At 38.8% G+C, this 13405-nt stretch overlaps 1 protein-coding gene across 3 annotated transcripts in view; it reads right to left on the reverse strand.

Annotated features, from left to right (window-relative positions):
- Positions 1–211: 211 nt before the first annotated feature.
- Positions 212–13405, reverse strand: part of ena (ENAH actin regulator enabled) — a 50840-nt gene continuing 37646 nt past the window's right edge. Inside the window, exons 5-13 of one of the 3 annotated variants that reach the window (XM_088236620.1) lie at positions 12932–13038; positions 11388–11675; positions 10213–10294; positions 8970–9023; positions 6901–7074; positions 5909–6061; positions 3721–3930; positions 2376–2493; positions 212–290 (exon numbers count right to left, since the gene is read on the reverse strand). In XM_088236620.1, coding sequence (XP_088092746.1) covers positions 262–290; positions 2376–2493; positions 3721–3930; positions 5909–6061; positions 6901–7074; positions 8970–9023; positions 10213–10294; positions 11388–11675; positions 12932–13038 — 1215 coding nt within the window. In that variant the 3' untranslated portion in view covers positions 212–261. The remainder of the gene's footprint in view (positions 291–2375; positions 2494–3720; positions 3931–5908; positions 6062–6900; positions 7075–8969; positions 9024–10212; positions 10295–11387; positions 11676–12931; positions 13039–13405) is intronic. The other 2 variants (XM_088236622.1, XM_088236621.1) reach the window with 2 other exon arrangements.

A 13405-nucleotide genomic window follows, 5' to 3' on the forward strand; every position in this document is an offset into this window, starting at 1 on the left:
TTTTTTTCGCACTTATTTTTTCAATATTGCATTTTCTAAGAAGATATAAAAACATTTTTATACCTGGATATAATTTTGGCGAGTCGATTATTATATATATTATTATATATAAGTGTATATAGTTAACGTGATTATAAATACATAAATGCATGGAGTTGGTGTAAGTATAGTCCATCTCTGCCTTGTAGTCTTTTCTCTTTCGTCTTTTCAATTGATAATGCGCGCGCGGGTCGTGCGAACGAGACAGAATCGTCGCCTCAATTACCTCCGCGCCAATTCCATTTTGACAGCTGGAAAATAGATTAGTTAATGTTAAATAAACTATAAGCAATCGGAACTCGCACTGTATTTTCATTGCAGTCTAAACTTGCATGAATTTTTGTTTTGTGTAGAAGCCAGTATAATTTGCATTCTTTTATTTATTTACATAGCATTCCTTCAATCTCTTGTAAACGTCAATGGCTTAAAGCTTTGTAATTCAATCATATTTTTTATTGAATCGGCATTCACTTCGTAACACTTCATTATAAATTATTATGAAAATAAAACTTTGTTATCAGTGTTACACAATTTTATTCTTTTACAAGAACACAACTATAGTTTCGGGAGAGCACTCCTCCCATCGACGGGTGATATAAAACTAATATAATAAACACAGAATATTGTTCACAATGTCATCGAATTATTTATTATTTATTGTTTATTAATTTTTATTTATTTTTTGTTTATTTATTTATTTTTTGTTTAGATTCGATGACATTGTGAACAATATTCTGTGTTTATTATGTCAGTTTCATATCACCCGTCGGTGGGAGGAGTGCTCTCCCGAAACTATAGTTGTGTTCTTGTAAAATAATAAAATTGTGTAACACTGATAACAAAGTTTTATTTTCATAATAATTTACTTTGTAATTCAATTTGACAATTAGTAAATTCAAACAACAATTAATAAATAAAAATGAACAATATAATAAAAATCATTAAATTAAACAAAATAAGAAACCACTAGTCTACTGTCAAGTTGTATTGTCTCACAAATACTCCACGACTCCATAATAACCCCCTTTAGCACCATCTCCTGTGCTTGACGACATCCTTGAATGCCTTCGTTGACAAGGCATGAATATCAAAAGGTAATTTATTACAGAATCACATACAGTTTAAAGCAAATTATTATTTTTTCAAATTGCAGTCTAGTAGTGGGCACAGATAAATTTGCAGTCAAAACTCGCATGAGTTATTTTTTAGAGTTACAACTAGCATAAAATTCTCTTTGCTGTCGAAACTTGCATGAATTCTTCTTTAAAGTCGGAACTAGCATAAAATTATATTTGCAGTCGAAACCAGCATAAAATTATATTTGCAGTCCAAACCAGCATAAAATGATCATATCAGTCAAAACTAGCATAAAATTATATTTACAGTCAAAACTAGCATAAAATTATATTTGCAGTCGAAACTAGCATAAAATTATCTTTACAGTCGAAACTTGCATGAATTATTCTTTTAAGTCGAAATAAACATAAAATTATCTTTGCAGTCAAATATTGCATGAATAATTATCGAAGTCGAAACTAACATAAAATTGTCTTTGCAGTCGAAACTTACATGAATTATTCTTTTAAAGTCAAAACAAGCATAAAATTATCTTTGCAGTCAAAACTTGCATGAATATCTATCTATATGAATCTAAGTCGAAACTAACATAAAATTGTCTTTGCAGTCGAAACATACATGAATTATTATTTTAAGTCAAAACAAGGATAAAATTATATTTGCAGTCGAAACATGCATGAATTATTCTTTGAAGTTGAAACTAACAAGAGTTTAAAACTCCATTTGCAGTCAAAATTCACGTACAATATTGTACGTATGCTGATTCATAACATTTTAAATTAGTCAAAAACAACCGTGCTAGAAAAATGATCAAACTGTGGTCAAGCGGGTTTTGAACCTTGGACCTTTGATCTGTCCGTGACACTACCATAGGACTACAAACCGAATTGTAGTTCCGACATTTACTGTAAAGAGACATATATATATACATATCATAATCATCCCCTTTCCACCCTAATAGTGCATAGGGCACTGCACTGGTACACCAATCGCAGCGTATCTTGATCATTTTTGTTACAAGAAGGTAAGATGATCAGTCTTACGCTTCAGGTACCAATCCAGGGACTTTAAAATATTCTAGTATAAAAACACCCTTTTAAATAAATATTTCATATCAACCAAGTCGGGAATCGAACCCGAGACCTCTTGCATGGTAGGCAAACGCGCAGACCATTACACCACGAGGCCGACCGATTTATATATATATTTCAATACAGATATCATGCGGACGGAGCAGAATAGGGTATAAGGCCATTTACCGTCGATAATCTCCTGCTTGATGGAGCTGACCTGCGCTCGGACCTCCCTGAGCAGCTCCTGCTTGAAGGCTTCCCACTCCCCGGGCCCCGCGCACACGCCCTCTCCCGACCCGTTCACCTAAAAACACAAACCCGTGTTTCACTAAACGGACAAATACCATTACTATACTGTCGAGCTGAACAGGGCTGCAGAGAATAGAGACCAATGGAGGACGAGATGCAGGACTTTGCTGCAAACCTATCCCCAGGATTGAGACTGCGAGGACGACTATATGGATGGGTGCCAGTGAATTGATTTGAGGTTAAATGAGAAAGATGGATTACAATTAAAGTTATTTATTGAGTAGATACACACGAGCTACATCCTTACAATTTTGTACAGAAGGAATTTACAATAGCGAACACTGGCGAGGAGCTGGTGGACGGGTGACACAAAATGCCAAGATAAAATGTGAATGTTCTTCCGATGCACGACGTTTAATAACTTGTCCGAGCTGACATTGCGTCGGATTACGCGTTGCGGGCCAAAGCGGTGTTCGGTTCTGCCAATTTCACGGCTTGTTGGTGATGGCATACAATATTCCACAATACAATATTTTGAGTTTATCGAAATGTTTGCAGACAAAAGACTGGATTTCAACAGGGATGGAGAACATTTTAGAGAAGGGAATACGGAAGTCTAGGCATTTACAGGACTTATGACCTGCCATTGGCTGGTTTAAGTGGCCACTTAACACACCGTGTAACATTAAATCTTGCCTATGTTTGAGCATCCACATTTATTAAATTCTTCCATCTGTTGATTTAAGTCAAGTTAAAGAGCTGAGACCTTCATTGTTGTGAAGAGATTCGTCCAATCGAATTATTTCACATACTAGGCAACGCCTGAAAACAATTTTCCCATTTTTAAACTTCTTCTTGGACCAGTTGGTTCCATTACGAAGAATTTAGGAAATATTGATGTTCAAACATAGGCAAAATGGTGAATGTTACAGTGTCCGATAGATTCGTTATTGGCTAACAAAAATTATTTAACTAACAACATAAAAGATTTTTTTTTTTTAATCGGTAGAATAACCATCAAATTTGGTAGATCGATAGATTTCTCCTAAAATTGGCAGATATACCGAAAAATCGGCAGATATACCGAAAAATCGGCAGAGATGTCAACACTGATCAGAATGGACATACTCAAAACATATAGAATGTGTTGCTAAAACAAAATTTACGCACTAATAACCTGCTAGCTAGCAACGCTTCCTCTACCCCCGCGGAAGCGTTCAGAATAGCACTGCTAATAAACATCTTGTTCAAAATTGGGAAAATTAAAAAAATATTCAAATACCTTGAGTATGGTTTCCTCGCTGGCGGAAGCCATCCGTCTTCGCGCCTTGGAGTCCCCCTCGCTGGTGCCGTTGGGCGGCGTGGGCGCGGGAGGGCCCCCGTTGGTGGCGACCATGCTGTGGGTGCTGCCGCTGTTTCCGTTGGCGTTCCCGAGGCGGTGCGGCAGCGTGGCGGACTTCTCCCAGGTCTTGAGCGGCTCCTGGCCCCCGTCCTGGAAGCAGACATTCCTTAATCACAGCTCATCGTTTTTCTTTACGTATCCAGCGGTGCATGGGGCGCTGCGCAGTTGGTAAAGTGGCCACATAAACTTGCCAATGACAGGTCATAAGCCCTGTAAGTGCCTAGACTTTCATATTCCCTTCTCAAAAATGTTTTCCCTCTCCCTAGGGAGGAAATCTAGCCTGTCTGCAAATATTTGGACATACTCCAAACATTGTTGAAGCAAGTATCATTTTATATTGAATACAATATAACATATTATGAGGTGATTTTCACAAAAATGGCGCTATATACATTATCCACAATAATAGTATGTGCTTCAATAGGTAAATGTTATCAACTATTAAATATCTCCATTTAGTAAATGGGGTCTAGAATTCCAACCGTCCATACGCTAAGTAGCTGCAAGACTTGTTGTAATCTTACTTCTATTTTAATAAATTTGTTTTTATTTAGTTTTTTAAAATATCACTTAAACTCTAAACTTCATTGTCATTGATATTTATTTATTGTACAGCGCCCTTGAACTGATTACCTCATCATAAGGATTTATGCTAGTTTTGAGGTTACTATCTCATCATATGGATTTATGCTAGTTTTTAGGTTACTACCTCATCATAAGGATTTATGCTAGTTTTGAGGTTACTATCTCATCATATGGATTTATGCTAGTTTTTAGGTTACTACCTCATCATAAGGATTTATGCTAGTTTTGAGGTTACTATCTCATCATATGGATTTATGCTAGTTTTTAGGTTACTACCTCATCATAAGGATTTATGCTAGTTTTGAGGTTACTATCTCATCATATGGATTTATGCTAGTTTTTAGGTTACTACCTCATCATAAGGATTTATGCTAGTTTTGAGGTTACTATCTCATCATATGGATTTATGCTAGTTTTTAGGTTACTACCTCATCATAAGGATTTATGCTAGTTTTTAGGTTACTACCTCATCATAAGGATTTATGCTAGTTTTGAGGTTACTATCTCATCATAAGGATTTATGCTAGTTTTGAGGTTACTATCTCATCATATGGATTTATGCTAGTTTTTAGGTTACTACCTCATCATAAGGATTTATGCTAGTTTTGAGGTTACTATCTCATCATATGGATTTATGCTAGTTTTTAGGTTACTACCTCATCATAAGGATTTATGCTAGTTTTGAGGTTACTATCTCATCATATGGATTTATGCTAGTTTTTAGGTTACTACCTCATCATAAGGATTTATGCTAGTTTTGAGGTTACTATCTCATCATATGGATTTATGCTAGTTTTTAGGTTACTACCTCATCATAAGGATTTATGCTAGTTTTGAGGTTACTATCTCATCATATGGATTTATGCTAGTTTTTAGGTTACTACCTCATCATAAGGATTTATGCTAGTTTTGAGGTTACTATCTCATCATATGGATTTATGCTAGTTTTTAGGTTACTACCTCATCATAAGGATTTATGCTAGTTTTGAGATTACTACCTTATTGTCAGAATTTACGCTAGTTCTGAGCTTACTACATCATTTCCAGGATTTATGCTAGTTTTGAGGTTACTACCTTATTGTCAGGATTTATCCTAGTTTTGAGGTTAACCTTATTGTCAGGATTTATGTTACCTTCGAATTAAACACGTCCCTAATTATATAACAAATATTGAGAGAAAAGAGGACAAAAGATTTTTTAAAAAGTTTGTAAAGACTTTTCTATGTCTACTCAGAAGTAGTACTACGATAAGAATCGACTTTTCTGTCAACCGTCTCTTCATCAGGACTTTTATTACACCAAAATGCAAATCCCAATATACACATAATTCTGAGTTAGTATAAATTCTGCAGATGAGGCAGTAACATCGAGACCGCACAATGTATAACTCAAAATTTAAGTGGTTGATACAAATTTACTGACAAAAAAAATGTTCATCTTGTGGACTACTTGTGGAAAGGTGGAGAGAAACAGATCTAGCTACCTCACTCCTGTCCACCTGCGCCCTCCGCCTAGCGAGGGTCCTGGCCATCTCGTTCATCATGGAGTGCATCGGCGTGGGCGTCGGAGTGGTCGCCTTCCCCGCACTGCTTCCGGAGCTTGTGGATGAGCCGCTGTTCTCCTGGACCGCGGGTTGCTGCAAGGAGAAAAGCTGCGTCAGTGATGGATGATGACGCTGAACACTGACAAAACGTGAATCTCTTACGTGTCATAGAACTATCTAGGCTTTGAAGGGTCTCGCATGTCATAATGCAAACTGTGGTTTGATCCATTGTGGGGTCTTACATGCTGACACGGGATGGACGTCTGTGCCGTTGTAGGGTCTCGCATGTTAACACGCGAATGGCAGACGGCCATTGCAGGGTTTCAAATGTTAGCATGTGAATGGCGGTCTATGCAATTTTAGGGTCTCGCATGTTGACATGCGATGGCGATCTGAGCCGTCGTAAGGATTTGCATGTTAACATGCAAATGGCGATACTAACCACAGTGGGGCCTCACATGTTAACATTCAAATGGTGATCTGTGTCATCATAAGAGCTTGCATGTTCAAGTGTGAATGATGATACGAGCCTTTATAGGGTCTCACATGTTAACATGCGAATGGCGGTCTGTGCCATTGTAGGGTCTCGCATGTTAACATGCGAATGGCGGTCTGTGCCATTGTAGGGTCTCGCATGTTAACATGCGAATGGCGGTCTGTGCCATTGTAGGGTCTCGCATGTTAACATGCGAATGGCGGTCTGTGCCATTGTAGGGTCTCGCATGTTAACATGCGAATGGCGGTCTGTGCCATTGTAGGGTCTCGCATGTTAACATGCGAATGGCGGTCTGTGCCATTGTAGGGTCTCGCATGTTAACATGCGAATGGCGGTCTGAGCCATCGTTAAGGCTCGCATGTCAACATGACATTGTGTTGTAAATTCTAAAGCAGCGAACTTCCTTACTCCGGTTGTTATTGTGTTATCGCGTTACCTTGACCGTGTTAGTGTTGGCCTTCTTCAGCTTGGCCAGCTGCAGCTGGGCCGCCAGCGAGGTGGGCGCGGGCCCCGCGGGGCTGGCGGCCATGGGCGGGGGCGGCGGGGGCGGGGGGCCGGCGCCGCCGCTGCTGCCGACGCTGGCGGGCGGCGGCGGCGGTGGCGGCGCGCACTGGAAGGGAGTGTTAGCGTTAGTGAAGCGTGGTTAGGATTACTGCGAGGTTAAGGACTAGATACATTTCAAGAGATGGAGAGAAGCCTTTTAGACTCGATGGCTGCTCTCTGAAATACCATGTAATACCACCTTTTAAATCGATGTTTTATGTAAACATGGTAATTCTGCTTAAATGTACAACAAAGAAATGCTTTTATACAAGCGGTAAAAATGAGAGCATTTAATTGTATCCTTTAAATGAAAAATGCATGAAAAAATTCATGAAAAATGCATGAAAAAATTCATGAAAAAGGCATAGAATTAAGAATAGTCTAGAAGGAGCGTAGAATAAATAAAAATAAATAAATAAATAATGTTGCACGATGGGAAAAAAATAATCGAAAAATATTATTTTAGATAAAATGGATATTTTTATATCATGTTGAATAATATTTGATGTTTTCAAGATAATGTCGGTCAAATGTCCACAACAGAGTTGTTAATTCCGAGGTCCAATTTTCATTAGTTCTCTCATTAGATGAGCAAAGAATGGTAAAAAAATTTACTACCCTGGCAACACTAACAAAATGTCCATTTTGATTTCTTTGACTGACTGACAGTCAATCTGACAGATGGAAAAATAATTCAATTTTTCAAACAAACAAAACAAACCATCACGCCGTTTCCCCGTAGGGGTAGGCAGAGAGGATAGAACGCCATAACTCTATCTTGGCATACAGACCTCGCTTCCTCTACATTCATACATCTTCTCATGCACGCACGTCGATTATTCCTACTTTTGCCATGTCCATCTTCAAGTATTTGATGGACTTGATCGTGCCATGTCTTTCTCGGGCTTCCTCGTTTTCTGCATCCATCAACAACAATTCAATTCAAATTAATTTTTGAGTAATGTATTTGCTGCTTACACATTCATTTGCTAATTACACATGAAATGTGATCCCATCATGTTTCTTTAAGATCCTAGCAGTATTTCTACACTTTAAAAGGACGGCACAGTTGAATTCAAATCAGGAGTTCAGTACTGAGCGACATCTATAAAGAAACTAATGGGTCCAACCGTAAAACTACTCATTTATGAGTAGTTAAGTCGCCTTCTGTTTGACGCTCGTATGCAGTTTCTGGACTATTCTTAATTCTATGGAAAAGGATTAAAATAAAAATACTACTTTGAATTACGTTACAAGTTCTCGTGAGTCAACCAATCAATTACAGCGTTGTTATGTGTTGTGATAGATTTGCGGTTTTCGGGTAGTAATTTTTGTAACATTTAGTGTATTTTTACATTACGGGGCTCTACTTATAAATGTCAGCTCAACTCACCGACGACAAATCGTCATGTCACGGGTGGAGTAATTTAAAAATTACAAAACTTAAAAAAATCATAGCCAAAAATGACAAAACTTAAAAAAAACATGATAATACGATGCTAATTTTTATTTTTTTAAATTTTCCCCTTTTTTTGATAACCGAGGGTATTAGACGTCAACTTAGAAATGTCCATTGAAGGAGTACTGAGATATTTGCAAAAAACTTTGGAAAAAGAATTGTGAGATTTGTAATTATGCTTCACCGACTCAATGGAGAATGCTAAGTTTGCGGTGTCAAGTAGTATAATTGAAATCTGTTTTCGCAAGATTTAGAGACGGTTTTGAATTACGCTATTATTTAGGTAGGTAGGTTTTTATGTATAGTTTATTTTGGCATCAATAACTAATTTGCTGTTTTCGATGGAGATTTCTAAGCTTGCTTCTAATATCCTTAATCTATTAACAATTATTATTATTATTTTTTTAAATAACCACTGAACGTCCTCATTGTTAAAACTTTTACCACTGTTAATGTAAATTGTAAAAAAAAAATTGTAAAGTAAATTGCGATAAAATCGTTACCTGTAATGTCTGGGGAGGTGCGGCCGGAGGGGTGAGGGGAGGTGGCGCGGGTGTCTGCAAAGTTAATTTGAATTAATAATATATCTCAACAGAGATGGAGAAACTTATTTGAGATGTACTATGAAAGTCTAGGCTTGCGGCCCGTCACTGGCTGATTTAACTTATTCCCGGGTGATATAGCACCGCCACACTATGCTCCTTGCGCTGCTCATGCTAATGCTCCTCGCGCTGCCGCCCTCTCGCCCGATGTTGCCCTTTCTGCCCACACACCGCTCTGCTCGCGCAATTAATCGCGACGCTCCGCCCTTGTCATTTGTCTTTCTGTACAATGGACGATGAAACTGTGGCAGCGTGCGCGCTATGCATTTTTAGTACAGCTAATTATGTCAATGTCACACAAAGAAGTATGCATTATTCGAAAATGACGAGTGCGTCTTGTGTGAGCGCCCGATGCGTACTGCGACCGCGCGATTATGTGGCCAGCCACTCGCGCTCATATTGCCGGTCCTTTGACTCGCGCTCAAAAACTGACAAAGTAGGAAACGGTGGGCACGACGAGGAGCATGACGTGCGGCATGACGAGTAATGTTGCCACACTACGTCTCTACCTCCTTTCCTCGCTACTTCCCGTGCTACTCAGGCAGTGTGTGGCAGGCTAAATATATCCGTACCCCTGAGCAGCGATACCTCAAAGGTGATCCTCGGATCCCTGGGGTTCCGTGGAGGGGTCACCAGAGTAAAAACAAGTAAAGGGTTATCACTTCAGCCCCTACAGGGCACTGCAGATTGCCAGAATGAACCTTTCTTACATTCAGCAGTGATGATGAAACACCTATACACCATGGACGCGCGGAGAAGTTTTTGATTAGGGAAGCACTCGGTACTATTACTGCGTTATATCAATTTTCGGAAACAGAGTTTCATGTTTGCATGAAAAAACTGATAAAAATCGATTTGATCGGTACATGATCAGTGATCAGTAATTTCCCATCACTATTGACATTAGTTCGGCAGCTGTCATTTTAATCAAGCTAAATTTGAAGGTGTAAAAACATCTTTTAAATAATATTTCATATCAACCATGTCGGGAATCGAACCCGAGACCTCTTGCATGGTAGGCAAACGCGCTGACCACTACACCACGGAGCCGACATAATCCTCATTTAGGATTTTAAAATGGGATAGAAAGTCTTGTAGCTTGCAACGCATGATTTTATACAAAAAATAATAAATCTCTTCTTACTGTTGAGTGTCCCATTAAATTCTGATGTGGGGGAACCGGTGGGGGCGCGGGGGGGAGGGACATGGCAGCCGACATGGGAGCACTGGAAAATAAAACAAATCGATACATTCAAAAGGTAGTTAAATATGTGAGCTGTACTAATAATATTAAAATTATGTGGACTTAAGTATGTTGGGTAATAATGCTTTTTTAATATTTTTTATTTACAGTAAAACCTCGTTTTTAAGTTCCTCGATTTGACATTTTCCCGCTTTTTAAACCGAAATGTTCAGGACCCATTTTTCTTCATACATTCTCATACAAATATTCCCCATAATTAACGTTTTTTACATTTTTCGTCATTTCGGTTTTACGCATAAAAATTTTCGGAATTCGTTAGATGTGTCAAAAAACCCAAAATTATGTCGTAATAATGATGCCGCGGCACGCGCGTCACCGCGTGTGCCACGCGAATGAAGAATAAAAACAGGTAAATAATTAACAAAGGCTAAATTATTGTCTTAATCTAAATTCAAAGCAGGTGCAGTGTAATTGACGTTTTTGTTTAAGTGTCTTCCTTTAGGATTAGTCTTAGTTTTCGTTTGGACAAAAAAGTCATATTGACTTGTACAAATCATGATACGCAGTTGACAAATGTTTATATACAATAAGGTTTTAATATCATTGAATGAGGAATTCCAGCCCAACAAAAAATATTTCTATTGCCAAATTTTTTAACTTTCTGCATCGTAATTTATTGATGTGAAGACTTTATTCTTCCTAAACAGGCGTCAACTGCATGTCACTGTTAAGTAAAATGACAAAATTAGACACTTGAACAAAATGTTCAATTACACGGCTCGTTGTTATTTGACGGATCGAATGAGTTTTGAAAAAATTTCAACGTAAAACCGGGGTTACGAAAAACGTTAATTAGGGGAATATTTGAATGAGAATGGATGGAAAAAAATGGGACCTAAATATTTCAGTGTAAAAAGCAGGAAAACGTAAAATTGAGGAACGTAAAAACGAGGTTTTACTGTGGTTTAATTTGAACAATATATTTTGTTTGGTTCTTTACTGAGCGTTAAAAGGCCAATCTCTTTGTGAATTATATCTACATTAAAATAAATTTAATGGGAGCTTCGACTGCAAGAAAAATTAAATAGAATTTCGACTGGAATGCGAAGACCGACCTGCTCGTCCGGTGATGCGTGTGCGAGTTGTGGTTTCCCTGCTGCAGCGGCAACGAGTGGTTCAGGTTGGCGCCGTGGGGGGGAGGCTGGGGCGGGGTCTGCACCAGCTGCTGTTGCTGGAGTCCGGCCGCCGCCATCTGCTGCTGCTGCTGCTGCTGCTGCTGCAAGCTGACGGCGGCGGCCATCTGCTGTTGCTGTATCTGCTGCTGCAGCTGCTGCTGGAGCTGGTTTTGCTGCTGGTTGTGATGCTGTTGCTGGATGATGGCGGCGTCTTCTCTCGTCATCGTTCTGCCGAAGAAAAAAAACGGTATTAATCTCCTTGAGTCAGACAATCCCGATAGATCTTATAGACAAATGTTTGATTATTGAGTGTTAACATAGATTTTGTCCATTTTTTTTCAATTGAAGAGAACAAAAGAACACAGCAAATAATTGCAACAAATCAGTCAGTAATGTATTCTCCTTATTTGAAAGAGGAGTTAAAAACGCTAATTTTCTTAGGCTCACAATCAAATAAAATAATATATGTAATGTAAAAGCAAATCTGTCGGCCTCGTGGTGTAATGGTCAGCGCGTTTGCCTACCATGTGCTACATGGGTGGTCAACATTCCAATAGGATGTAACGGGTGATCAACATGGCATGTGCTACATGGGTTATCAACATTGCGTATGTTAGGAAGAAATTAATGGTCAACATTGCGTGTGCTAGGTGATCAACATAGCATGTGCTACATGGGTGATCAACATAGCATGTGCTACATGGGTGATCAACATGACATGTGCTACATCGGTGATCAATATTGCATATGTTAGGAAGAAATTAATGGTCAACATTGCATGTACTAGAATGTACTAGGTGATCAACATTGCATATGTTAGGAAGAAATTAATGATCAACATAGCATGAGCTACGGGTGATCGATATTCCAACCGGATGTAATGAATGATCAACATTGCATGTGCTAGGGTGTGCTACATGGGTGGTCAACACTCCAATAGGACTTAATGGGTGATCAACATGGCATGTGCTACATAGGTGATCAAAATTTTATGTTAGGAAGAAATGAATGATCAACATTGCATATGCTAGGGTGTGCTAGGTGATCAACATAGCATGTGCTAGGATGTGCTAAATAGCCGATCAAAATTCTAATGGGATGTAATAGGTGATTAACATGGCATGTGCTATACATGGGTTATCAACATTGCATATGTTAGGAAGAAATTAATGGTCAACATTGCATGTGCGAGGATGTGCTACATGGGTGATCAACATTCCAGTTGAAAGTGCTAGGCGATCAACATTTCATACGCAAGGAAGAAATGAATGATCAACATAGCACGTGCTAGGATTTGCTACACCAATATTCCGATTAGATGTGCTAGGTGATCAACCTTGCATGTGCTAGGGTAATCAACATTGAATGGGCTAGGGTGTGCTACATGAGTGATCAACATTCTGATTGGGTGTGCTGGGCGATCAACATTGCACGTGGACACGAAGGGAGGCTAGACAGTCTGGCTGGAAAGATAGATTTCGAACCTGTACCCCATATCTTCGTCGTAGTGTGTGGAGGGAGGGTGGTGGCCATTGAGGGCGGGGGGAGGCGCCGGCGCCCCCACTACTCCCGCCGCTCTGTTAGCCAGAACCTGCAACATAAACCAAAACACTGTTCAAATTCAAGTTCAGACTATCATTAAATTAAGACAACATATCAGGCCAGGAACCCTTAAGCAAAGGCTCGATATTATTTATTTAGATTGTACCCACATTCGGGTAATTACAACATTCTCACTAGGGCTCAGTAGGTAGCAATAAATTTAACAAAGCAAACAAGTAAATGTGCAATACACAAACATAGTACATGTGGCGCAACCAATGTGAATAAACATACATTTTTATTTTTAGTGTATTTATTGAAAAATGTGTTTTTACATTAGAATATTTCATAGTTACTGGACTGGCAGCTGAAGCGTAAGACTGATCATCTTACCTTCATGTAACAAAAATGATCAA

The sequence above is a fragment of the Micrasema longulum genome, unplaced genomic scaffold (genome assembly GCF_059751315.1).
Source record: "Micrasema longulum isolate JH-2025_06_02 unplaced genomic scaffold, ASM5975131v1 h1tg001583l, whole genome shotgun sequence".
Taxonomy (NCBI): domain Eukaryota; kingdom Metazoa; phylum Arthropoda; class Insecta; order Trichoptera; family Brachycentridae; genus Micrasema; species Micrasema longulum.